The 24,868-nt window shown below is 42.1% G+C and overlaps 1 protein-coding gene across 3 annotated transcripts in view; it reads left to right on the top strand.

Moving 5' to 3' along the window:
- The window catches only part of TAOK3 (TAO kinase 3), a 163,246-nt gene that overhangs the window by 92,461 nt on the left and 45,917 nt on the right, over positions 1-24,868 (top strand). For all 3 annotated transcript variants that reach the window (XM_066370802.1, XM_066370803.1, XM_066370804.1), the window contains 6 exons: positions 423-536; positions 2,454-2,545; positions 11,884-11,977; positions 12,998-13,079; positions 18,697-18,864; positions 22,790-22,996. In XM_066370802.1, coding sequence (XP_066226899.1) covers positions 423-536; positions 2,454-2,545; positions 11,884-11,977; positions 12,998-13,079; positions 18,697-18,864; positions 22,790-22,996 — 757 coding nt within the window. The remainder of the gene's footprint in view (positions 1-422; positions 537-2,453; positions 2,546-11,883; positions 11,978-12,997; positions 13,080-18,696; positions 18,865-22,789; positions 22,997-24,868) is intronic.

A 24,868-nucleotide genomic window follows, 5' to 3' on the forward strand; every position in this document is an offset into this window, starting at 1 on the left:
AGGCTCCAAATAATGTCATGTAATTTGGAAAAAAAAAAAAAGGCAGTTGTAAACAGCGCCAATTTTCCCAGCACCAGGAATAATATTGGTGACTGGATTTAGCATCGATGAGTATGGTTTTGTAAGAGTAGCAACTGAGTAGGTTTCCTTATCCACCATGTCTGGCTTTTTCCTCATTGCCTTCCCTCCCTCCCTCTGAAGAAAGCTCTATCTTTTAGTGTAATTACTATGACCTACCTATAAGTATGCCCAGGAATCTGGGCCCCCTTACAACATACAGTAATTACTAAATCCCCTTCTGGCTATCTGAGCAAGTGTTTTTTAAAATAAACTTTTTTGTCTTATTAATTGCATGCGCTGACCTTATTCCATAATCAAAATTAAAAAGTAATTTTCTAACCCTCTTATTTTTTTTCCTACAGGGACATTAAAGCAGGAAATATTCTTCTAACAGAGCCAGGTCAGGTGAAACTAGCTGATTTTGGATCTGCCTCAATGGCTTCTCCTGCCAACTCCTTTGTGGGCACACCTTACTGGTATGTAGAATTAGAAAACGTGACACTGTTTTAAAAAGATGCATACGCAAACAAGATTTTGTTTTGTTTTGTTATTTTGACAGTGTCTCCTCATGTCTCTTAAAATGAGATTTTATTAGAGAAGGAAAGAAAACTCACGAAGCAAAAAAGAGACTCTCTGACTTCGTATAAAATTTCCAGTGACTTTAAATTGTTCAAATAAGGTTGATGTCACTGTGTGTAAACTGAGCAGGATTATCAACATACTGTCCAAGCTCAGGTTTTAGATTTCACTGAAAGTTGCTTTTCGACTTTTCTCTTGAGGCAGAGTCTCTAGGCAAGGATGGTAGCTTCTTTAACCTCCTCTAGCCAGTGAGCACGAATATTGCCTTTCAATGAAAGAAATCCAGGTTCTTGTCTCTGTTGAGTTCTCTGATACTTTACCGAGTTTATCATTCTGATTTAGTTTTACCCCATTCTATTCACAATCTTTTTCCTTCTTTTTACAGATACATTGGAATTTTATTGTACCTTAAAGGATAACTTATGACCCTGGAAAGACACTTACCTACTAAAAAAATCAACTATTAAATTTTTTTGATCATCACATAGCATTTACTAAGCAACTCCTTACATGTACTAATAGAGAACAAACATATTAAACTGGCATGACCCCTGCCCTGCTAATGAAAATCCATTATGGACAAACAAAGGAACATCATAGCATGTTTGTTTGTTTGTTTTTAAAATGTGATATTTTTCAAATAGTTTTTATGTGCTTATTTAAGTGTTTTATAAATATTAAATTTTTTTTTTCTGTATTTTTCTGAAGCCAGAAACAGGGAGAGACAGTCAGACAGACTCCTGCATGCGCCCGACCGGGATCCACCCGGCACGCCCACCAGGGGGCGATGCTCTGCCCCTCCGGGGCATCGCTCTGTTGCGACCAAAGCCACTCTAGCACCTGGGGCAGTGGCCAAGGAGCCATCCCCAGCGCCCGGGCCATCTTTGCTCCAGTGGAGCCTTGGCTGCAGGAAGGGAAGAGAGAGACAGAGAGGAAGGAGAGGGGGAGGGGTGGAGAAGCAGATGGGCGCTTCTCCTGTGTGCCCTGGCCGGGAATCGAACCCTGGACTTCTGCACGCCAGGCCGACGCTCTACCACTGAGCAAACCAGCCAGGGCTAAATATTAATTTTTTTTTTTTTTCTTTTTCCATTTTTCTGAAGCTGGAAACAGGGAGAGACAGTCAGACAGACTCCCGCATGCGCCCGACCGAGATCCACCCGGCACGCCCACCATGGGGCAACGCTCTGCCCACCAGGGGGCGATGCTCTGCCCATCCTGGGCGTCTCCATGTTGCGACCAGAGCCACTCTAGCGCCTGAGGCAGAGGCCACAGAGCCATCCCCAGCGCCCGGGCCATCTTTGCTCCAATGGAGCCTTGGCTGTGGGAGGGGAAGAGAGAGACAGAGAGGAAAGCACGGTGGAGGGGTGGAGAAGCAAATGGGCGCTTCTCCTGTGTGCCCTGGCCGGGAATCGAACCCGGGTCCTCCGCACGCTAGGCCGACGCTCTACCGCTGAGCCAACCGGCCAGGGCTAAATATTAATTTTTAAATAAATCTCTGAAGTAGCTACTAGAATTCTCTTCATTTTTGCAGAAGAAACTGATATACGGAAAGGTTAAGTAACAGTAAAAATCAAACTTAAAGGAGACAGTGGAACCAGGGTTTACTGAAAATAATGTATTATTTCACTTAAATCACCAATTATATTATTTACATTTTAAATAGCATTCTTTACAAATGCTTTGTTTGAAGAAGTAATATCTTTGTCAAATAAAATTTTATAATACCCTCAAAAACAATTATTTCATTGAATCACTTTATTAGATGAATTTAGTTTATAATTTACAACTTGAGTTTTGTATATTATGTTTGGCAGGATGGCTCCGGAGGTGATCTTAGCTATGGATGAAGGCCAGTATGATGGGAAAGTTGATATCTGGTCACTTGGGATTACCTGTATTGAATTGGGTGAGTAAGGATTTGAAACAAGTACGATACAATTGAAGTGATAGGTGCCTGTTACAACCTTCTGAAAATTGTTATGTTTTTGAAATCAAGTAATTTAACCTTTTAATAATAAACAGAAACAAAAACTAATGCCCTGTGTTGCAGAGTTGGCCGTGTTTAGTAAGCTTTAGAAGTAGATACACCGGACTTGAGTTTTGGTTTTACTGACACTTAGCTGGCACACCCACCATGCGTGGCTGCACGTAACTCCAGCAGATGCTCCCATCGTCTAGGATATGGCTGACACCTCCTGGAGTTGTGGAACGTGTTGATTCAGACTGTGAGACCTGGGACCATTTTCCTAATTTCCCACAGCCTCAGTTTTCTCATCGAAGTGAAAATGACAATACATAAATAATAGGTATTGTCTGACTTTCAGTAAGATAACATATGTAAAGTGTTTAGCATAGTACCTGGCACACAGCAAATGCTCAGTAACAGCTACCAGTAATTGCGTTTATATGTAGGATTCTTCCTGTTTCTGTCATTTATATTCTAAAATGAACCAACATTGTACTTAGACATTGAAACCATATATAACTCCTCAGTTCTAACACTCAGTTAAGAGGACGTACCACCCAAGTTCAACTTTACGGCTAGTTAATGCCCACCCCGGTTTTTTTTGTTTTTTTTTGTTTTTTTCATTTTTCTGAAGCTGGAAACAGGGAGAGACAGTCAGACAGACTCCCGCATGCGCCCGACCGGGATCCACCCGGCACGCCCACCATGGGGCAACGCTCTGCCCACCAGGGGGCGATGCTCTGCCCATCCTGGGCATCGCCATGTTGCGACCAGAGCCACTCTAGCGCCTGAGGCAGAGGCCACAGAGCCATCCCCAGCGCCCGGGCCATCTTTGCTCCAATGGAGCCTTGGCTGTGGGAGGGGAAGAGAGAGACAGAGAGGAAAGCGCGGCGGAAGGGTGGAGAAGCAAATGGGTGCTGCTCCTGTGTGCCCTGGCCAGGAATCGAACCCGGGTCCTCCGCACGCTAGGCCGACGCTCTACCGCTGAGCCAACCGGCCAGGGCCCCACCCCCTGTTTTAACGAGTTTTTCTTCTTACCAAAACTTTCTAAAATGTAACATGGATTCTACCCTTTCCAACCTTCTTAAACAGATCGAACCACCTATACCCTTTTATGATTCAAGATCATCACCACATTAGTTTTTGTACTATGTTGATGTAGTAATTACTGAAGTCTCAAAGGACAGCTGACTTTTTTGTGTGTCTTTTTTTTTTTTAATTTTTTATCAGATTTATTGGGTTGACATCGGTTAATAGACTTATACAAGTTTTAGGTACACAGCGATACGTATATCGTCTGTTCATTGCATTTTGTGTTCACCATTCCAAGTCAAGTCTCCCACCATCACATCTCTCCTCCCTCTACCCTCCTCCACCCCCTTCCCCCTTTCCCTCCTGCAACCCCCACACTGCTATCTGTGTCTATGAGTTTTTTATTTTTCTTTGATTGCAGTGTTTTAATTATATGACTTTGGTCAAATATTTTAATTCTCTGGAACTTGCATAATAAGATCTCCTACCTTCTGTGAATGGTCTGGATTAAATGAAAATATGCATTTAAAGTGCTTATTATTGTATAGAATACATAGGATATACCCAATAACTGTTAGCCATTATCAGCACAATGCTGCTCTATATTGTATTTCATTAAAATTTTTAATTTACATTTTAACATATCTTTAAAATTGAGAGGTATTTTACAGGCAACAGCATTTTATAATTGGCAGCATTTTCTCTTCTAAGTTATATGTAAAATAGTGTTGCATCTTATATCCAATGTCATCTTAGGTTTAAAGAAAAATGATAGTATATGCTTAATGTTCACAAAATAAAATTGTTAACAAGAACATTTAACTTCTCAGCAATTATTCAAAAGTTATTATATTGGTAATGTAATAAAATATACAGATACCTTTTTGGCAGCTTTACCATACATCTCTATCTTCTTGGCATTAAAAAGAAGGTTTGTTTTGTTTTTTACATAAAAGAAAATCAAACTACATGTAAGCTCTAAGTAATGCTTTTTCTAAGTTTTTTGTATGTTTGAGGTTTCATGAAATTCCAGGCACAGTGTATTTTAAATTATACTTTTAATGTTGAAATTACATTAGAAGTTGTGGACAGTGCCTAAATGTTTTGATATCTCTTCTAAAGTTCCCTAATCTAGAAGTTTAATTGTAATATCACAAGCAGGAAGACGATGAAGTTACTGGCACTGTCCCCTCTTTCCTAGATCAGGCGGGACCGTCCCTAAATGGTTAAGCCTCTTTTACAAATTATCTTTTGTTACATTGATCTTCCACTGAAAGAACGAGTTAAATGCACGAATCTTTGGAAAACTTTTGAACAATAAAATTGTCCAGTCACTGGCGCTGGCTGGTTGGCTCAGCAGTAGAGCGTCGGCCCCGCGTGTGGAAGTCCTGGATTCAATTTCTGGTCAGGGCACACAGGAGAAGCGCCCATCTGCTTCTCTGCTTCTCCACCCCTCCTCCTCTCTTTTCTCTCTCTCTCTAGACATCTATATCTATATAGATATAGATACAGATATAGATATAGATAGATATAGATATATATTATATCTTCCCCTCCCACAGCCAAGGCTCAGATGGAGCAAAGTTGGCCCAGGCACTGAGGATGGCTCCATGGCCTCCGCCTCAGGCGCTAGAATGGCTCCGATTGCAGTGGAGCAACACTCCAGATGGGCAGAACATGGCCCCCTGGTGGGCATGCCACGTGGATCCTGGTCGGACATGTGTGGAAGTTTGTCTGACTACCTTTCTGCTTCTAACTTTGGAAAAATACCAAAAAAAAAAAAAAAGTCCAGTTACCAGATACATTAATTTTCAAGATTATTATTATTATTTTTTTTTATTTTTATTTTTTTCTGAAGCTGGAAACAGGGAGAGACAGTCAGACAGACTCCCGCATGCGCCCGACCGAGATCCACCCGGCACGCCCACCAGGGGCGACGCTCTGCCCACCAGGGGGCGATGCTCTGCCCTTCCGGGGCGTCGCCATGTTGTGACCAGAGCCACTTTAGCGCCTGAGGCAGAGGCCACAGAGCCATCCCCAGCACCTGGGCCATCTTTGCTCCAATGGAGCCCCGGCTGCAGGAGGGGAAGAGAGAGACAGAGAGGAAGGCGCGGCGGAGGGGTGGAGAAGCAAATGGGCGCTTCTCCTGTGTGCCCTGGCCGGGAATCAAACCCGGGTCCTCCGCACGCTAGGCCGACGCTCTACCGCTGAGCCAACCGGCCAGGGCTAATTTTCAAGATTATTTTAAGAGAAGTTAATGTGATGCTCTTAGTTCACCAGCAGAGATCATGGTAGAAGCTGAAAAATAGCCCATCAGCATTGACAGGGAATTGCCCATGTTCAGAAATGAATTCTCCAGGGGGTGGGGATAGAAACGTTATGTAGTTTCTTTGCTTGGAATTTTCTTCCATGTTAGCCACTCATCATTTATCTGTTCATAAGTGAATGTTGTGTTTGGCTATTGTGTTAAGCTACTTAGTCTTAGAAAGTTTCTACCTTTTTTTTTTTTTTCATTTTTGAAATACGAGTACTATCTATTAGAAAAGGCAGAATTATTGAAGAGGCAATGAAGCCTAGTGAAAAGAACACAGGTCTTGGAGTCTTACAGGACTGGGTTGAAAGCCCACGTTAGCCACTTTCTGCCTGATTTGGTTTTATATTTAGGCTAGCTGACCCTTTGTTTCTTCAGCTGGGAAATCTGAATTATAATAATGCTTATTTTGCCAAAGTATTGTGAGAATTATGAATACATATGGCAAGTGGGAGCCTGACATGTAATAGGAACTCAGTAAATGGTAGCAATTATTATTATCATTACTATGACTGTCAACCATATTTGTTCATCAGAAATCTCTTGCCTTTGTGCCATCTACAATTTAGCATGAGCTTTGCCAAGCAGAGCCATGTCCAAAGGCTTCAAATGAACCGATCTTTCTGAACCTTGATCTCATAAAACACACATGGAACATCCCCAAAAATTTGATCATTGTCTTTAAATTAAGTAGAAATAATTTTTTCTTTTAATTTAGTTAATTCAGCTTTTTTATAATTCCACTCTTTTCTTTTTTTTTTTTAGCAGATATGGATTACCTATCACAAGGTGGCTTCAAAAGCAATCTCAGCTCCTATTCTGCTGCTTATGTAGAAGTTTGTATGTAGATTAATTCATTGTACAGGGAGGGTTGACAAACTTTCTGTAAAGGACCAGATAACTGCTTTAGGCTTTGCAGGCCATACATTTCTCTGTCATAAATACTCATCTCTGCTGCATAGCATGAAAGCAGCCATAGACAGGGTGTGGCTGTGTTCCAATAAAACTTTACCAAAACAGGCTGCTAGGTGAATTTGGCCCATAGTTTGCCAACCCTTGCTCTATTGTATTCTGGATTAGCAATGAATCCTGTCACCATGACTCAGAGGATTTATGTACTACATATGGCAAAGGACTTGAACATATGTGAGGCCATCTGAAATTAATATTTAGTGAAAGTTTCCCAGACCGTAGAACTGTGCTGTGTTTGGCGTACATACCTTCAGTCACGTGCTTCTCTGTATGAGAACCCCTCTGCCACTGTGTGGTCAGTTAAATTCTGTCTGTTTACGGACAGAGTGCCTGTGACTTACAGGTGCTCCCCACTCCTGCTTCTGATTTGAGCAACATTGAACTAAATTTTGTTTTTTGCTTTTGTTCTTTCCTCTTCCTAAATTTCTGTTTCCTTCTTTCTTTCATCCTCCTTTCCTGCTGTTTCTGCTGTACAATTCAGTGTTCTTCTGAGCGACTTGAATTTTATATTTTTTGCCAGCGAATGTGAGGGCTCCTATCCTTCTGATAGTGAATGAAGTCATCCCATAGTATCTGATGCAAGGCCCAAGACTTAGTCTCTTCGCAGTCACTGTGTGACTTCATGCTGCACAAAGATTCTTTGTTGATAGAGTTTCTTCCTTGCCTTATCTTCATATACTCATTTTATAGGTATTTTGGCCACTAAAAATAAATACCAGGTGTTGCACACAGCACTGGAAATACAAAGCTGAACATAAAAGGCATTGTTCCTGCCCTCATGAAATTTAGCAAAGATGACACACATTACCTATAGAATTACACAAATAATTAATTATGGTTGTGATGGGTAATAGAAAGGAAGAGTGTAATTTGCAATGACAAAATCTAATGGGAGACCTAGTCTGAGAGGTCAGAAAAGACTTCCCTGAGGAAGTGATTGTAAGCATATAACAAGCCTGGAGTAAATGTTTATTAAATTAATGCAGAAATGAAATTATATTTCAGATAAAACCTGAAGGATTGGCAAGAATTAACCAGATAAAGTTTAGGGAACAAAAGTGAGATGGGGGTCTAGACAAATAGCAGCATGTGTTGAGATGCTGTGAGCTTGGATCATACAGTGAAGCAAAAGATAACATGAGGAGACGGGGGAGAAAGATTGCTCTTACACTGAAGTGCTGGAGCTAGCCAGGGGCATGTTAGTAAAGGCCAACAGGCTATGTTTAAGGGTCTGGATGTGTCCTAAGAGTGATAGGAAACCATTGATGGTTGCATGATGCATTCCTAGTTACTCGTGGCTTTAAATACTTTAAGTTTTCAGAAGGCCGACTTTCTAGAGTCTACCCCTTGAAAAATATACCTGATCCAGTTATTTCTTTTATGTACTAGAAGCAGATATAAACCTACAGGTCCACACGGCAACTTTCAAACTTTCATTTATTAACAGTTCATGTCCCTATAATACTGGTAGCTATTTCCTGACGATAAAGGATCATGTTGAGAGGTTAATAAATATTTGTAGACTCGTAGACACTTTCAAAGATATCAGAGATCATTAGTCGAGACTCTAAGATGGGTTGGGAACTTATGGCTCGGGAGCCAGATGTGGCTTTTTGATGGCTGCATCTGGCTCGCAGACAAATCTTTAATAAAAATAATAACATTGAAAATATAAAACATTCTCATGTATTACAATCCATTCATTTTCTACCACTCATGTTCATGTTTGCAGGTGACTGGAGCCAATCACAGCTGTCCTCCGGGACATCACCAAATTTTTATTGGATAATGTGTAATGTACACGGGTCGTTGTATGGCTCTCACAGAATTACATTTTAAAATATGTGGCGTTCATGGCTCTCTCAGCCAAAAAGGTTCCCGACCCCTGCTCTAAGAGACCTCTCCAAAATATCACAGATGAATAAGTCAAGTTTCCTTCTTTAGCAGTGCCAGTAACTCCAAGTTCTCTATTCTCAACATTATTCCTTTCAAGCTGGGAGGGGGTGTTTTGTTTTGTACCACTCTGGCTTTTCACTGGTTCTTCCTTCTATGAGTAAAAATACCTTGGCCCTGGCCGGTTGGCTCAGCGGTAGAGCCTCGGCCTGGCGTGCAGGGGACCCGGGTTCAATTCCCGGCCAGGGCACATAGGAGAAGCGCCCATTTGCTTCTCCACCCCCCCCCTCCTTCCTCTCTGTCTCTCTCTTCCCCTCCCGCAGCCAAGGCTCCATTGGAGCAAAGATGGCCCGGGCGCAGGGGATGGCTCCTTGGCCTCTGCCCCAGGCGCTAGAGTGGCTCTGGTCGCGGCAGAGCGACTCCCTGGAGGGGCAGAGCATCGCCCCCTGGTGGGCAGAGTGTCGCCCCTGGTGGGCGTGCCGGGTGGATCCCGGTCGGGCGCATGCGGGAGTCTGTCTGACTGTCTCTCCCCGTTTCCAGCTTCAGAAAAATACAAAATAAATAAATAAATAAATAAAAATATCTTCCTTGTTACTTCTTATTCTATTTCTTAAAATTGCATAGAATAAGCTCAACTTGCCATTTTTTAAGTGGTTAATAGACAAATCTTGACTTAAAAACCAAGATGCTCTGGCTCTGGCCAGTTCGCTTTGTGATAGAGCATCGGCCCAGCATGTGGGAGTCCTGGGTTCCATTTGTGTGGAAGTCCCAGGTTTGATTCCCGGCCAGGGCACAAAGGAGAAGCGCCCATCTGCTTCTCCACCCCTCCCCCTCTCGTTCTTCTCTGTCTCTCTCTTCCCCTCCCGCAGCCAAGGCTCAATTGGAGCTAAGTTGGCCCAGGAGCTGAGGATGGCTCTGTGGCCTCTGCCTCAGGCAGTAGAATAGCTCAGGTTGCAACAGAGCAATGCCCCCTGGTCGGCATGCCGGGTGGATCCTTGTCAGGCACATTAGGGAGTCTGTCTGTCTGCCTCCCTGCTTCTCACTTCAGAAAAGTACAAAAAAAAAAAAAAAAGATGCTCTGATGAAACTAGAGATCAGATTATGAATTACAAACTGGGACTGTATGAAGAACCCATTAGGATAAGCATGGTAGAATGAGATAGTGATTTATCTCTTATGACATAATAACTAATAAATAGCATAAAATTAACTGTACTCAGAGCTAGAACCTTGTTTCTTTGGTCAACAAATAGAGTGTCTAATATGTGAATAGAATCTTATTACATATTCTCAGGCAATAAATGAAATAAGAGTATTTGGCTTATGAGATCTTGCTCTTAAGAGTTTATGATTGTCTTTAAAAGAAAAGATTTTTATGTTTATGTAAATGCAATAAGTGAGCACATGCCAAAATGAGCAGTAAACTAAAAAAGAGCGGTAGGAATTCCAAAGAAGAGATCACAGTAGGCAGGGGTGGAGCAAACCTTCTATCAATACTAGATTCGCGGAGTTTCTTTTTAGAATGGGATGGACTAAGCCTTGTTTATTTCTTATCCTCCTCCCTCCCACTTACCCTCCACCCCTTCCCATACCAGTTCTCTGGCCTGGGTGATCCTTCAAACAGTGTTTGTTGAGTTAAATCATTTTATCTCCCATACTGTGTCAGTGACATTTAAGATGTTCCATTTTATAATATTTTTTCACTTTACTTTTCTATGCTTTCTGAATTTTTCCAATGAATACACATTTTTTAATTAAAGCACGCACACACACACAAAGATATGGTTGACCTAAGAACATCCAAACCTATAGAACAATTTTATGAGTTTATTAGTATTTATTTGAGCCAAACTAAGGACATGCCCAAAGCAAATTCTCAATGGATCAAGAAAATGTTCCAGAGAATGGCAGTTAGGCAGTTCTTTTTATACAGTTTGAGTCAATGGAGAAAACGTAAGGGAGGTCCCATGAAATTTATTGGTGGTAGAATAAGGAGGCAGGAGAAAGCAAAACGGGGAAAGCTCTGAGATTGGATACAAAGCAAAATGGAGAGACGCATACTTATTTTACATTGGTGGATATAGGATAGTTAACGTTTAACATATACAGTAGATGAAAACAGTATGGTGGCAATAAGATAACAATGAGGAGTTTTGGTGCACCTGCTCTTGTGAGAGTGGTTAAGCCTCTGAGTGGGCCTGGAAATGATTACTCTGGTATTTCAAAGGTGTGTCGACCTGATGCACAAGAACAATGGTCAGGACTCACTTATGGCAGAGTAACCTTTACCAAGGAAGCTATAGGCCTGGGGCTTGATTATCCACCACGCCCTGCCAGTTCATAATTTATATTGGGATCATGGTCATGAGTGGTCACTTTTGGTCCTGTTACATTAGCCCCCTGAACTTGTCAGGTTTTTGTTCACAATATTCATACCTATTGTGAGAAGATAGGAAAAGACTAGCCTTTAGAACAGGGGTCCCCAAACTTTTACACAGGGGGCCAGTTCACTGTCCCTCAGACTGTTGGAGGGCCGGACTATAAAAAAACTATAAACAAATCCCTATGCACACTGCCATATTTTATTTTAAAGTAGAAAAACAAAATGGGAACAAATACAATATTTAAAATAAAGAACAAGTAAATTTTAATAAACAAACTGACCAGTATTTCAATGGGAACTATGCTCCTCTCACTGACCACCAATGAAAGAGGTGCCCCTTCCGGAAGTGCGGCGGGGGCTGGATAAATGGCCTCAGGGGGCTGCATGCGGCCCGTGGGCCGTAGTTTGGGGACCTCTGCTTTAGAAGATATGTGAAAAACATTATACAATTTTCTTTCACACTCTTGAAATGGGTCCATTAGGAGCTTCACCAGTGTACATTAAGATGACCAGCAGCTTCTTCTGAATGACTATTCTGGGCTGACCTAAGATATTAAAATAAGTGGATTATGAAGCATGATGACAGTAAGGAGCTATTGATTTGGCAGCAACGGGTTGCTCATAGTTCCTTATTTCTCTGTCTAATTTCTTTCAAGCATTTCTTTATTATGTTTCTTTCCCTTTCAGCGGAACGGAAGCCCCCTCTTTTCAACATGAATGCGATGAGTGCCTTATATCACATTGCCCAGAATGACTCCCCAACTTTACAGTCTAATGAATGGTAAGACTACCATTGTTTGAAATCTCTAAGGAAATCACTCTATGTGTTTGGCAGTGTCATTAAATTTCATGTTAAATACCTTACCTGGAAAGCATTCCATTTCTTCATTGTACATTATAAAGAGTGACATGGCATTAACTGGCTATACACATACACACATACAAACACACACTTGTTAGTTCTTCCCTCACTGTAGCTTGTACTGTGTTCTTAGTATGTGAAGTACCTGAAAATCTACAGGGAACATGCCCTGCTACCTTCCTAACAACTCTAGTCTCAAGTCATGACAGTCTTGTACTGGTTGTCCCAGCTCTTATCACTTCTAAACAAACATAAAGTACCCTCTTTGATGTTATTATTTTTCCAGGTGTCTTTTTTTTTTTTTTTTACTATATGTATATTTAAATATATTGGGACAGAACATATACTATCTATTCAAAAGATGTAATGTTCCTTGCTGAACATGACAACATTTTGATAAACATTCGGGCCACAAGGTGAGTTTTAGGAAAAGGGCAATTTTTTAAAAGAGTAGACAAAGTGGACTTTTCAAGCTAGGCAGTATTTTCATCCAGGAAGCATATTCCTAGGTTCTCTGACTTATGCTTCAAACTCTAGTACCTGGTTATAAGTTGTGGGTGATGGAACACTTACCAACTGGTCATGGAGAATATAGGCTTGAGACTTAGAGTTATCTTTGGAGAGAAAAATGTATATAAAACTATTATATAATTATAGTATTTTCACTGTCTCATAGATGTTTTGGTTTGACCTTGCTTATATATTAAGATATGTTTATGTTGACTAATTTGAAGTGTCCACATTCATTAGCCAAAAGAATTAATTTTAGATACTATTTTAGATACCTCTTGAAAATGGTTCAATTCCTCTAATATCCCAAAAGGTATTTTATTAAAAATCTAACATGTAAAATTTTCCCTGGAATGAAAATTATTTTAAGTAATCCATGTGTTCTGCAGACCCTGATTTCATTTTCTTTCAATGTATTTGCACACACAGGACGGACTCTTTCAGGAGATTTGTTGATTACTGCCTACAGAAAATACCTCAGGAAAGGCCAACGTCAGCGGAACTATTACGGGTGATTGTTTTTGTTTTGTTTTGTTTTTCATTTATTTGTTTTCTTGTTGAATTTATTGGGGTGACACTGGTTAATAAAATAATATTCCAAATTTATGTTTGAGGAGGGGGATTTAAAGCCACATTGTAGTGGAATATAGTGAGTCTTTCCTGCGGCAGCTCATCCTGACAAGCTGGATTAGAACGTGCTGCCTTGTCATTACCCAGAGGTAGAAGCTGAGCATGGAAATATCAAGATTATCTCAATGTATGTGCTAAACATACATTCCCTGTGTTAGTTTTCCCCTCTCTTTTCCTTTGTCTTACACCCACCCATGTTTTAGACTTATGACAAAGAATATCTTTCCTTGCTCTCTGTTCTGTTATGAACTTTCAGGACAGAGTCTGCCAATGTTCAATAACTGAGAATTTCAGGTTGTTGCCAAATCATCAGGCAGTAAAGTTGGATGGCATTAAATATATAAAGCAGACATTTACCTAGCGTTCCATCATACATGTTGGTGACAAGAGTAGCGTGTTAACTGCATTCACTTGATTTCACCATGGTATTTTTGAGCATCTCTTTTCATGGAACATTTTATTATAGACCTTATACATAGGCACTGTGTTCCATCTATATCAGTAGAGTATGTGGGAATCTTTTAAAATATATCTTTTCCTTGGCACAAAATAGTCAAGATTTCTTTAACCTTCTTCCATATGCATGTTTTTCAACTCTTGTTTGTTTTAAGAACAACTCTGAAGAGTTGTATTGCCCAAACGGCAGCTGCCTCTATAATTGATGAGTACTTTGGCTAGGTCACCAATTCTTTTTTTTTTTTTTTGTATTTTTCTGAAGTTGGAAACGGGGAGGCAGTCAGACAGACTCCCGCATGCACCTGACCGGGATCCACCCAGCACGCCCACCAGGGGGTGATGCTCTGCCCATCTGGAGCGTTGCTCTGTTGCTACCAGGGCCATTCTAGCACCTGAGGCAGAGGCCATGGAGCCATCCTCAGCGCCCGGGCCAACTTTGCTCCAATGGAGCCATGGCTGCGGGAGAGGAAGAGAGAGACAGAGAGGAAGGAGAGGGGGAGGGGTGGAGAAGCAGTTGGGCGCTTCTCCTGTGTGCCCTGGCTGGAAATCGAACCCAGGACTTCTGCACGCCAGGCTGACGCTCTACCACTGAGCCAACCGGCCAGGGCTTAGGTCACCAATTCTTGGTTTCCATTTTCTTTTTCTTAAAATGCTATAAACATTTTTCTATCCTTTTCTGGCTTTTAGTGTTCCTGGAAGAGATAGGTCTGAAGCGGACTAGTTTTCCACCCAAAAGCAAGCTTTTTCTTCTTGTGAGTCACAAACCACAAGAATATGGTGACAGAGATCAGGGCAGAGGACTCTACCTAATTTTCATTTGGTGTAGAGCTAGCACATGTCCTGGATGTGAACTATTCTGTGAGCCTTAGCAAAAGCTCTACATTTCTAGAGTGAGAAATGGCAACCAGAACAAAACACTGTAGCACAAGATGAAGTAGTATCTTTATTACTTTGAAGCAAGCAAAGATCTTTTTAAAGGACATGAAAAACATTACCATAAAGGGGAAAAATAATAAATTTGGGCTATATTAAAATTAAGGGGGGGGACCTTAAAGAAGAAGATACTACAAGGATCCAAAGATGAATTTTAGGGCAATAGACAACAAAAGGATACAAAAAGGAAGTGGGCAGGAGTAAAAAAAGAAATGGAAGAGCAACATCAAAATATAGCAGATTAAAATTATAAGCAACAAAGTAATATAATAAACCAATCCACTTAGGTTGTTTCCCTTGGTAGATAGTCTTAGGGAAATAAAGCAAAATTAAAAGCAAATTAAAAAATCCTACAGATGATTTTAGTGATTTAAATTTTTTTTTAATTTTTTTATCTTTTTATTTTTTTATTTTATTTTATTTTTTGTGGCAGAGACAGAGAGAGGGACAGAAAGACACGGAGAGAGATGAGAAATATCAGTTCTTTGTTGCGGCTCCTTAATTGTTCATTGATTGATTTCTCATATGTGCCTTGACTGGGGTGCTACAGCAGACCGAGTGACCCTTTGCTCAAGCCAGTGACCTTGGGCTCAAGCTGGTGAGCCTTGCTCAAACCAGATGAGCCTGCACTCAAGCTGGTGACCTCGGGGTCTCGAACCTGGGTCCTCCACACCCCAGTCCGAAGCTCTATGCACTGCGCCACGGCCTGGTCAGGCTGATGTTAGTGATTTTAGACAGATGATTTTAACATATGCCAGCCTATTACTCTTGAGGAACAAAGCAGAACAAACACATGGAGCAGAAGATACTTAAAGATATACCTGAAGAAAACTTTTTGTCAAAAAATGTTTGGCTTTTGACTTGATTTTTTTTTTTCTTTTTATAGAGAGAGAGTCAGAGAGAGGGATAGACAGGGACAGACAGACAGGAACGGAGAGAGATGAGAAGCATCAATCATCAGTTTTTCGTTGCGACACCTTAGTTGTTCATTGATTGCTTTCTCATATGTGCCTTGACCATGGGGCTACAGCAGACCAAGTGACCCCTTGCTCGAGCCAGCAACCTTGGGTCCAAGCTGGTGAGCTTTGCTCAAGCCAGATGAGCCCGTGCTCAAGCTGGTGACCTCGGGATCTCGAACCTGGGTCCTCCGCATCCCAGTCCGACACTCTATCCACTGCGCCACCGCCTGGTCAGGTGGATTTTGACTTGATTTGATTTGATCTTTATTTGATTTGTTGAGTCAAATCAGATGAGCCCATTATTTATTCAATAAATATCTACTGATTATCTGCTATGTGCCAAGCACTAAAAATGATTTTTATAAGTACATAAGAAAAAGAGTTCCTGCACTCACAGAACCTACATTCTAATGAAAGAGTATAAAAACAGACAAATAAATATGTGATGGTGTAATGTCGGGTGGTGGTAAATTGTTTACAGAAAAAAATGAAGCAGACACAGGGAAAAAGAGTGGCAGGAGCTGCTGTTTCAGAAAAGGACTAGAAAACAAAATACATGCAACCATAGTGTAGGGTGGGGAGGAGGATTGAGGCAGATTCTAACAAGAATATTCTATAGTCTGCATTGCTTTTATTTTATTACATAGTTTCCTATTTGACCTTAAGTTACAGCTTCAAGTTTCCTAAAACCCAATATGCTCTTCCATAATTTCAAGCTGTGGTGTAGCAAAATAATTTTCTTTCTCCCTGTCATTCTCATCTTGAAATATGCAGGCTGCACTTACTTCCGGGAATGGCGTTTCATCTTCAGAAAGGACTCTTTGCAGAGGAAGAGATATTTTATAAAAGCAGGAGCAAAAGCCACAATTTCCCTAACAGCAAAGTCAGGGTGAAGAACCACAAGACATGTAGTTTTTTTTTTTCTCGCAATGCTTTTGTTCCTCTTTTTCTATCTTTTAAAACTTACAAAGAAGTAAAATCCATTCCATCATGTAAGGCCTACCACATTTATCTCATTTCCTCAATATCTTCAAATTATAATTTTACATGAGTGAATGCTCCATATAACTAAACCTTTTCCTTTAAGGAACAAAACCTTTTCCTCCTACTTTTGATCATTTTCTGTGTAAAAATATAAGGTGTGCTTCTCTACCTTCTAAAGAAAGTATAGTGAACATAATTTCACTTCTTGATGGCTCAAAAACGGTAGTGTTTTGTGAACCCTTGGAGCATAAAAAGACTATATGGAGGCATTGCCCCTTTGCCTGTAGCCCACAAACCTTTGCTGGTTTTCATTTGGTTGGTGGTAGGTGGGTTAGCCATGGAATTTCTCTTTCTCTACTGTCAGGCTGTCAGAGAACTTTCAAAGTGCACATCTTGTTACAAGAAATAACCCTCCCTCTAACAGTCCTCCATCCTTTCCCTCCCTCCCACTTTCATTCCCTCTTTCTAACCTGCTATAGGCTGAGAAAGCAGGAAGCCAGAATATGCACTGAAAATCATTGGCAATATTTAAAGTGAGGGCCTCTTATACCAAGAAAAGTTTATGGACTTTGAGGCAGATATTTTCACTCCTCAAAGGCCCTTTTCCCTTTTTTCTGGTTGTAGGACTTTTTAAAGGGAAGGTGAAGTTGCAAGAGCAAGGGTAGAAGAGAGGAGGGTATATGGGCGATAAACTGTGAGGGACAAAATCTTGACTTGGGGGTGTGTGAACACATAATAGGGTGTACTGAGATGTTGTAGAATTGGAGATCTGAAACCTCTATAAGTAGGTTACCTAGTGGCACCCTAATAAAATCCAATTCAAAAAATGACAAAATTGTTTTTAAAAGATGAAGTCGCCAGAATTCTGACCTCTGAATAAATTTAACAGCTGTCACATTTTCAGTCATACACTATATGTGACCACAGAAGTAGAGAGCAGACAGCTTCATTAGTTATTAGGGAAATGCAAATCAAAACTACAATGAGATACCACCTCACACCTGTTAGATTAGCTATGATCAACAAGACGGGTAATAGCAAATGTTGGAGAGGCTGTGGAGAAAAAGGAACCCTCATTCACTGTTGGTGGGACTGTAAGGTAGTACAACCATTATGGAGGAAAGTATGGTGGTTCCTCAAAAAACTGCAAATAGAACTACCTTATGACCCAGCAATCCCTCTACTGGGTATATACCCCCAAAACTCAGAAACATTGATACGTGAAGACACATGTAGCCCCATGTTCATTGCAGCACTGTTCACAGTGGCCAAGACATGGAAACAACCAAAAAGCCCTTCAATAGAAGACTGGATAAAGAAGATGTGGCACATATACACTATGGAATACTACTCAGCCATAAGAAACGATGACATCAGATCATTTACAGCAAAATGGTGGGATCTTGATAACATTATAAGGAGTGAAATAAGTAAATCAGAAAAAAACAAGAACTACATGATTCCATACATTGGTGGAACATAAAAATGAGACTAAGAGACATGGACAAGAGTGTGGTGGTTACCAGGGGTGGGGGGAGGGAGGACAGGGGGAGAGTTAGGGGGAGGGGGAGGGGCACAGAGAACTAGATAGAGGGTGGCGAAGGACAATCTGACTTTGGGCGAGGGGTATGCAACATAATTTAATGACAAAATAACCTAGACATGTTTTCTTTGAATATATGTACCCTGATTTATTAATGTCATCCCATTACCATTAATAAAAATTTATTTAAAAAAAAAAAAAAAAAAAAAAAAGAAGTAGAGAGCAGAATACACTCTACAGTAGTGTAGTGGGGGGGAGGGACTGAGGCAGATGCTAGCAAGATATTCTATACCCTGCATTGCTTTTGTTTATTGTACAGTTTCACATTTGCTCAGTGACTATTTAAAGTTATAGTCGTTGTTATTACTTGCAAGAGAAGGTAAACCTCAAGAGTTCTCATGTAAACTAGGACAAAGTGGGGCTTGAAGAAGAGAAAAGCATTATAGTTATCTCATGATGAGATTTAGACAATATGAGAGGCCACCTGAAATGAAAATCATATCTTCTTACTTTTGCAAAGTCCATGGAACTGTTTCATGTCTATTTATGACTAGATCTACGTTTTGCACCTAAAAATGTGTTTCTCCTGATCAGTTTTTGTTATTTTCTCCTCTCTCAATTAGCATGACTTTGTCCGACGAGACCGGCCTCTACGTGTCCTGATTGACCTCATTCAGAGGACAAAAGATGCTGTTCGTGAACTCGATAACCTACAGTACAGAAAAATGAAAAAAATCCTATTCCAAGAGACACGAAATGGACCACTGAATGGATCACAGGAGGATGAAGAAGTAGGTTCAATTTATCTTAGCAGCCCTTGTAGAGGGCCTCCTGTGTGACAAACTGCTGAACTGGGCACAATGAAAACACTTCCCGGGATAAAAATGTAACGGGTGCCCTCTGCCTTAAGAGACAGACCGAGTTGCAAGAGAGAGAGATATTCATGAAATACTCTTCTACAAAGGAAAATGCGGACAGTGCTGCAGAGGTGCCCACCAGGCAGGGCCGCGCAGCGGGAGGATGAGCTGCAGAGGTGCCCACCGGGCAGGGCCGCGCAGCGGGAGGATGAGCTGCAGAGGTGCCCACCAGGCAGGGCCGCACAGCGGGAGGATGAGCTGCAGAGGTGCCCACCAGGCAGGGCCGCACAGCGGGAGGATGAGCTGCAGAGGTGCCCACCAGGCAGGGCCGCACAGCGGGAGGATGAGCTGCAGAGGTGCCCACCGGGCAGGGCCGCGCAGCGGGAGGATGAGCTGCAGAGGTGCCCCACCAGGCAGGGCCGCGCAGCGGGAGGATGAGCTGCAGAGGTGCCCACCGGGCAGGGCCGCACAGCGGGAGGATGAGCTGCAGAGGTGCCCACCAGGCAGGGCCGCGCAGCGGGAGGATGAGCTGCAGAGGTGCCCACCAGGCAGGGCCGCACAGCGGGAGGATGAGCTGCAGAGGTGCCCACCAGGCAGGGCCGCGCAGCGGGAGGATGAGCTGCAGAGGTGCCCCACCAGGCAGGGCCGCACAGCGGGAGGATGAGCTGCAGAGGTGCCCACCAGGCAGGGCCGCACAGCGGGAGGATGAGCTGCAGAGGTGCCCACCGGGCAGGGCCGCGCAGCGGGAGGATGAGCTGCAGAGGTGCCCACCGGGCAGGGCCGCACAGCGGGAGGATGAGCTGCAGAGGTGCCCACCGGGCAGGGCCGCGCAGCGGGAGGATGAGCTGCAGAGGTGCCCACCAGGCAGGGCCGCGCAGCGGGAGGATGAGCTGCAGAGGTGCCCACCAGGCAGGGCCGCACAGCGGGAGGATGAGCTGCAGAGGTGCCCACCGGGCAGGGCCGCGCAGCGGGAGGATGAGCTGCAGAGGTGCCCACCGGGCAGGGCCGCGCAGCGGGAGGATGAGCTGCAGAGGTGCCCACCAGGCAGGGCCGCGCAGCGGGAGGATGAGCTGCAGAGGTGCCCACCGGGCAGGGCCGCGCAGCGGGAGGATGAGCTGCAGAGGTGCCCACCGGGCAGGGCCGCGCAGCGGGAGGATGAGCTGCAGAGGTGCCCACCAGGCAGGGCCGCGCAGCGGGAGGATGAGCTGCAGAGGTGCCCACCAGGCAGGGCCGCGCAGCGGGAGGATGAGCTGCAGAGGTGCCCACCAGGCAGGGCCGCACAGCGGGAGGATGGGTCTGCCCAGGGTTGGTGAAGGCTGCCTGGAGGACGTGATGTGGCTGAGTTTGACAGGAGGGCGTGGGGCATTGTAGATGCAGGAAAGTGCTGTGAAAGATCATCTTGGACACAGAATAGAATAGAAGATGGATTTGATTGGGTGACTAGTCCATGCAAGAGGTCAAAAGGGCAGTGTCAATGGGAATGGTGGTGGGGGGAACCCTTTGGAGAAGCGCTGTAGAGGTGGGTTTGAGAATACAGTGCTTCTCATCAAAAGTGGCAGTGACAGAGGAGGAGGACTGTAAGGCATCCCTGAGCATTTGGGCCTGGGAAAGTAGAGTGGGTCAATACCAAGAACAGGAAAAGAACCAAGGAGGAAGAACAGGTGTAAGATGATTTCAGTTTGGTGCCTAAGGAGCTGACGGTCCTAGCGTCACATGCCTGACATGGTATTCAGATGGAGTCTTCAAAGGAGAGATGACTTCCTAGTTGCGCATTCGAATGACTTGAGAAGGGCTGGTGGAGGCACGGGTTAATGACAACTGGAACACCAAACAGGGTCTAGTATTGGTTAGGGTATACAAATCCAGAACGGAGAAGAGAGGTCTGAATAAAGGGTAGCTGGTTGAAGGTCAGAAGCACTAAAATGATCATGAATCAAGGAGTTGATTGTAGAATGAGAATACCGTGTGAGAAAAGGGAGGCCTAGGAGGCAATGGCATCGCAGATGCTAGGGGAGTGTACAGTTTCAGGGAGGGAGCAGCCAGGTCCATCAGGTGCTGCCAACAGGTCAAGTTAGACCAGAAAAACCTTGTGCTTTCGCCTGACCAGGCAGGGGCACAGTGGATAGAGCATCGGACTGGGATGCAGAGGACCCAGGTTTGAGACCCCGAGGTCGCCAGCTTGAGCGCGGGCTCATCTGGTTTGAGCAAAGCTCACCAGCTTGGACCCAAGGTTGCTGGCTTGAGCAAGGGGTTACTCGGTCTGCTAAGGGCCCACGGTCAAGGCACATATGAGAAAGCAATCAATGAACAACTAAGGTGTCGCAACGAAAAACTGATGATTGATGCTTCTCATCTCTCCGTTCCTGTCTGTCTGTCTCTATCTATCCCTTTCTCTGACTTTCTCTCTGTAAAAAAACCAAAAACAAAAAACCTGTGTTTTCATGGAGGACATTCTCATTGACCATAGTAAAATAGTCTTATAGGAATAGTTAGACTGAATAGTAAGATTTCTAGGGGTTTTAGAATAAATGGGAAGTGTGAAAACAGACAGCAAAAGTTTGTTCTTTGAAGATTTATAGATTTGGCAAAGAAGGGAAAGGGACAATGGACAGTACGGGGAGGGGTACATGAATATGGGGCCGGCCTTCTCAGATCCACAGGTGGAGAGGAAGGAGCCAGGCCCGAGGCATCAAAGGTCGAGTCAAGAGATACAGTTAAAGAAGTGGGGTCTCAGGAAGTGCTTAGGGTAGGACCTAGGGTAGTTGAGCACAGATTAGCTGATCTAAAACTAGATAAAAAGGAGGAAAGGAATGAAGGATATTATTTTAGCTTTTTGATATCAAAGAAAATAAAACAAAATTATTTTATCAATAATTATAAAAATGATAATTAGAAAGCTGAATGGGACTTTAAAGTCTCTTTATTGTATATATACAAATGATCTCCTTTAATTGGGAAAATAACTCTCTTAGAAATATAATGTATTATCTAACATTTCAAATTACCCCAATTACTGATGCCAGTGATTTCTTATATTACCAAATAACAATTTTTTAAAGTTATTTATGTACCAAAAAAATTAAATTGTATATGTATGATACATGTGCTTCTTTGAAAATAGGGTTTATTTGGAACTAAGTTGCTTTAATTATATTTAATCTTATATCAAAAGATATCCCACTGTGATGGATAAATTATATGTTCTGATTATTTTATCACTTCTCTAATAGTGGTGAATACCAGTATTATTTAACAGATATATTTAATAAGATTACAGAGGTAAGCATGATCGAATTGCTTAAGGGAGGCAGAATTTAATTACCTATCCAGGACAGTAAAATTAATATCCTTGCTTAGATATGAAGTTACTCAATAATGCCTAGCAAAAGAGTATATTGCTTGTCAAATCTCTGAAAACTCTTTTCACTCTCTTTTAGTTTCAAATGACCACTGCTGTATTTGCATATATCCTAGAGGTCACCTGTCTAGTAGCCTGCAGTCTTTCTCTGGCACCTTGAGGTTCCTGAAGGTCTCTTACAAACCTGGCCTGATTCTGCTTCTTGAATAGCAATACAATAATATGATAGTTGCATATGACAGGGGAAAGCCCTGGGATAGCAGCATTTGGAGCCTTATGACTCATGTCCAGAATGGCCCCTGGGGAAGGCATAGAAGTGAATTTGAGCTGTCTGAAAATAGTGGGGGAGTAGTGGAGCCACTCCATAAAAAGTTTATCTTTGCAGATTTGGCAGAAAAGCAACCTGGCACTGCAAAATTGAGTGTGCTTAATAGCTTAGTCAATGGATTGGCGCTTTACCTCCAGTCATTTTTTTTTAACCTGAGTGTCCCATTTTTATAGGACAGCGAACATGGAACCAGCCTGAGCAGGGAAATGGACAGCCTGGGCAGCAACTATTCTATCCCCAGCATGTCTGTGAGCACAGGCAGCCAGAGCAGCAGTGTGAACAGCATGCAGGAGGTCATGGATGAGAGCAGCTCTGAACTTGTCATGATGCACGATGACGAAAGCACAGTAAATTCCAGTGCCTCTGTCGTGCACAAGAAGGTAGGTTTTACAGTCTCCTTCAGAGCGCTGGGCTTTGTCAATCACAGTGAAGCCAGCTTGGGCCCCTTAGCACCAGATATTTTAGTTGCCTTTTTACAACTGCAGTGTGGGACTAAACCTAGCACTGGATAAGTTCTTTTACAATAGAAAGGCAATGAAGGACTGTGTGAGCTGTATCTGTACCCATTTCTTTATCTTCCTCTCCCGGCACTCTGATATCTACCACCATCAATAAGTAGAAATTTAAAAACCCATAAATCTCCAAGTCAAAGAAACCAATAAGTCCCTCTCTAAACCAATAACCTCAATACTGTAGACCAGTGGTCCCCAACCCCCCGGGCCGCGGACCGGTACGGGTCCGCAGAGAAAGAATAAATAACTTACCTTATTTCCATTTTATTTATATTTAAGTCTGAACGATGTTTTATTTTTAAAAAATGACCAGATTCCCTCTGTTACATCCGTCTAAAACTCACTCTTGACGCTTGTCTCGGTCACATGATACATTTATCCGTCCCACCCTAAAGGCCGGTCCGTGAAAATATTTTCTGACATTAAACCAGTCCGTGGCCCAAAAAAGGTTGGGGACCACTGGTGTAGACCAACGATTTTCGACCTTTTTCACCTCATGGCTCACATAAACTAATTACTAAAATTAGTATAATATACTCACATAAACTAATTACTATAATTAATATAATACAGTATAATATATTTTTGGACAATCTGACAAAAAGTAGGTATAATTTTTATTCATTCATACCAGACAGTTATTGTTATGTGTGGACTGTTGTCTTTTTTTTTTATTTGACAATCTAAGGAAAAAGAGGTCTGTGCCCCTGACTCAATAGTCAGGTGTTGCATGTTTTGAAAATTCTTGCAGCACACTGGTTGAAAATCGCTGCTGTAGAATTTTAAAACTTCCTGAGTAAAAAAACCCCTTGGATGTATCTGTCCTTTAAGAAGTACGCTTTTTCAGAGTATGTTTCTTAATGTATAGTCCCAAGATACTATTTGTTTTAGAAACACTTTCTACTCTTTTCTGTTATTTCTTGGATGTGTTGTTTCTAATTCTTCTAAGACTAGCTCTTTGTCATCTTAAATATTCTGACTTTTGAATGAATGATTGTTTTCTTATTTTTGTGTTACTTTTCCAATTAAAGATCATTTCATACAAGCCTATCATGGTTCATAAATTGAAATAATCTATGAAAAATATTTTAAGCTTCTCTCAAAGCAATTTCTGTACAAGGAACGTTGTACAAAATTATCAATAATTTTTGGAGGAATTTTCAAAAGTGTTTTTGAGTGACCTTAGTAAAGAAGTTCATAGCATGAAATTATAGGAGGGGAAAATCCTTTATAATTTTGTCCTTATTAGGTACATTTGACACATGTACTTATTTTAATAAATGATAGTGATCACATTTTCATGCCAGTGAGAGAGCATGTTTAAGAATTTTTTCCACTTATACGTCTATTGGTTATGCATTTTGGGGGTGGGGGGAAGAAAAGAAAACTGAACAGGTAAGGATGAAGGGCAGAAGAAAATATGTTGGTCCCTGGTTGTAAATAGTGAAGGGATACATATTTATTTTCTGAACCAATTAACTTATTCATTTATTCAACTAACATTGGTGGGGACTCCATTATGTGCCAGGAACTATGGTAGGCCCTGTGGATAGAGAGGAATTAAAACAGACATGGTGTTTTCATGGAGTTTATAATGTGTAGGGGAGATTTAGCAAATAATCATACTAATAACTATATCATGTAATTATGAAACTTGCTCTGGTAAAAGGAGAACTTCATCTAGCAGGGAGTCACCGAAAAGCCTATGCAATAAAGTGACATTTAAGCTAAAACTTTAAA

Source organism: Saccopteryx leptura, chromosome 2 (assembly GCF_036850995.1).
Source record: "Saccopteryx leptura isolate mSacLep1 chromosome 2, mSacLep1_pri_phased_curated, whole genome shotgun sequence".
In the NCBI taxonomy this organism is placed as follows: Eukaryota; Metazoa; Chordata; class Mammalia; order Chiroptera; family Emballonuridae; genus Saccopteryx; species Saccopteryx leptura.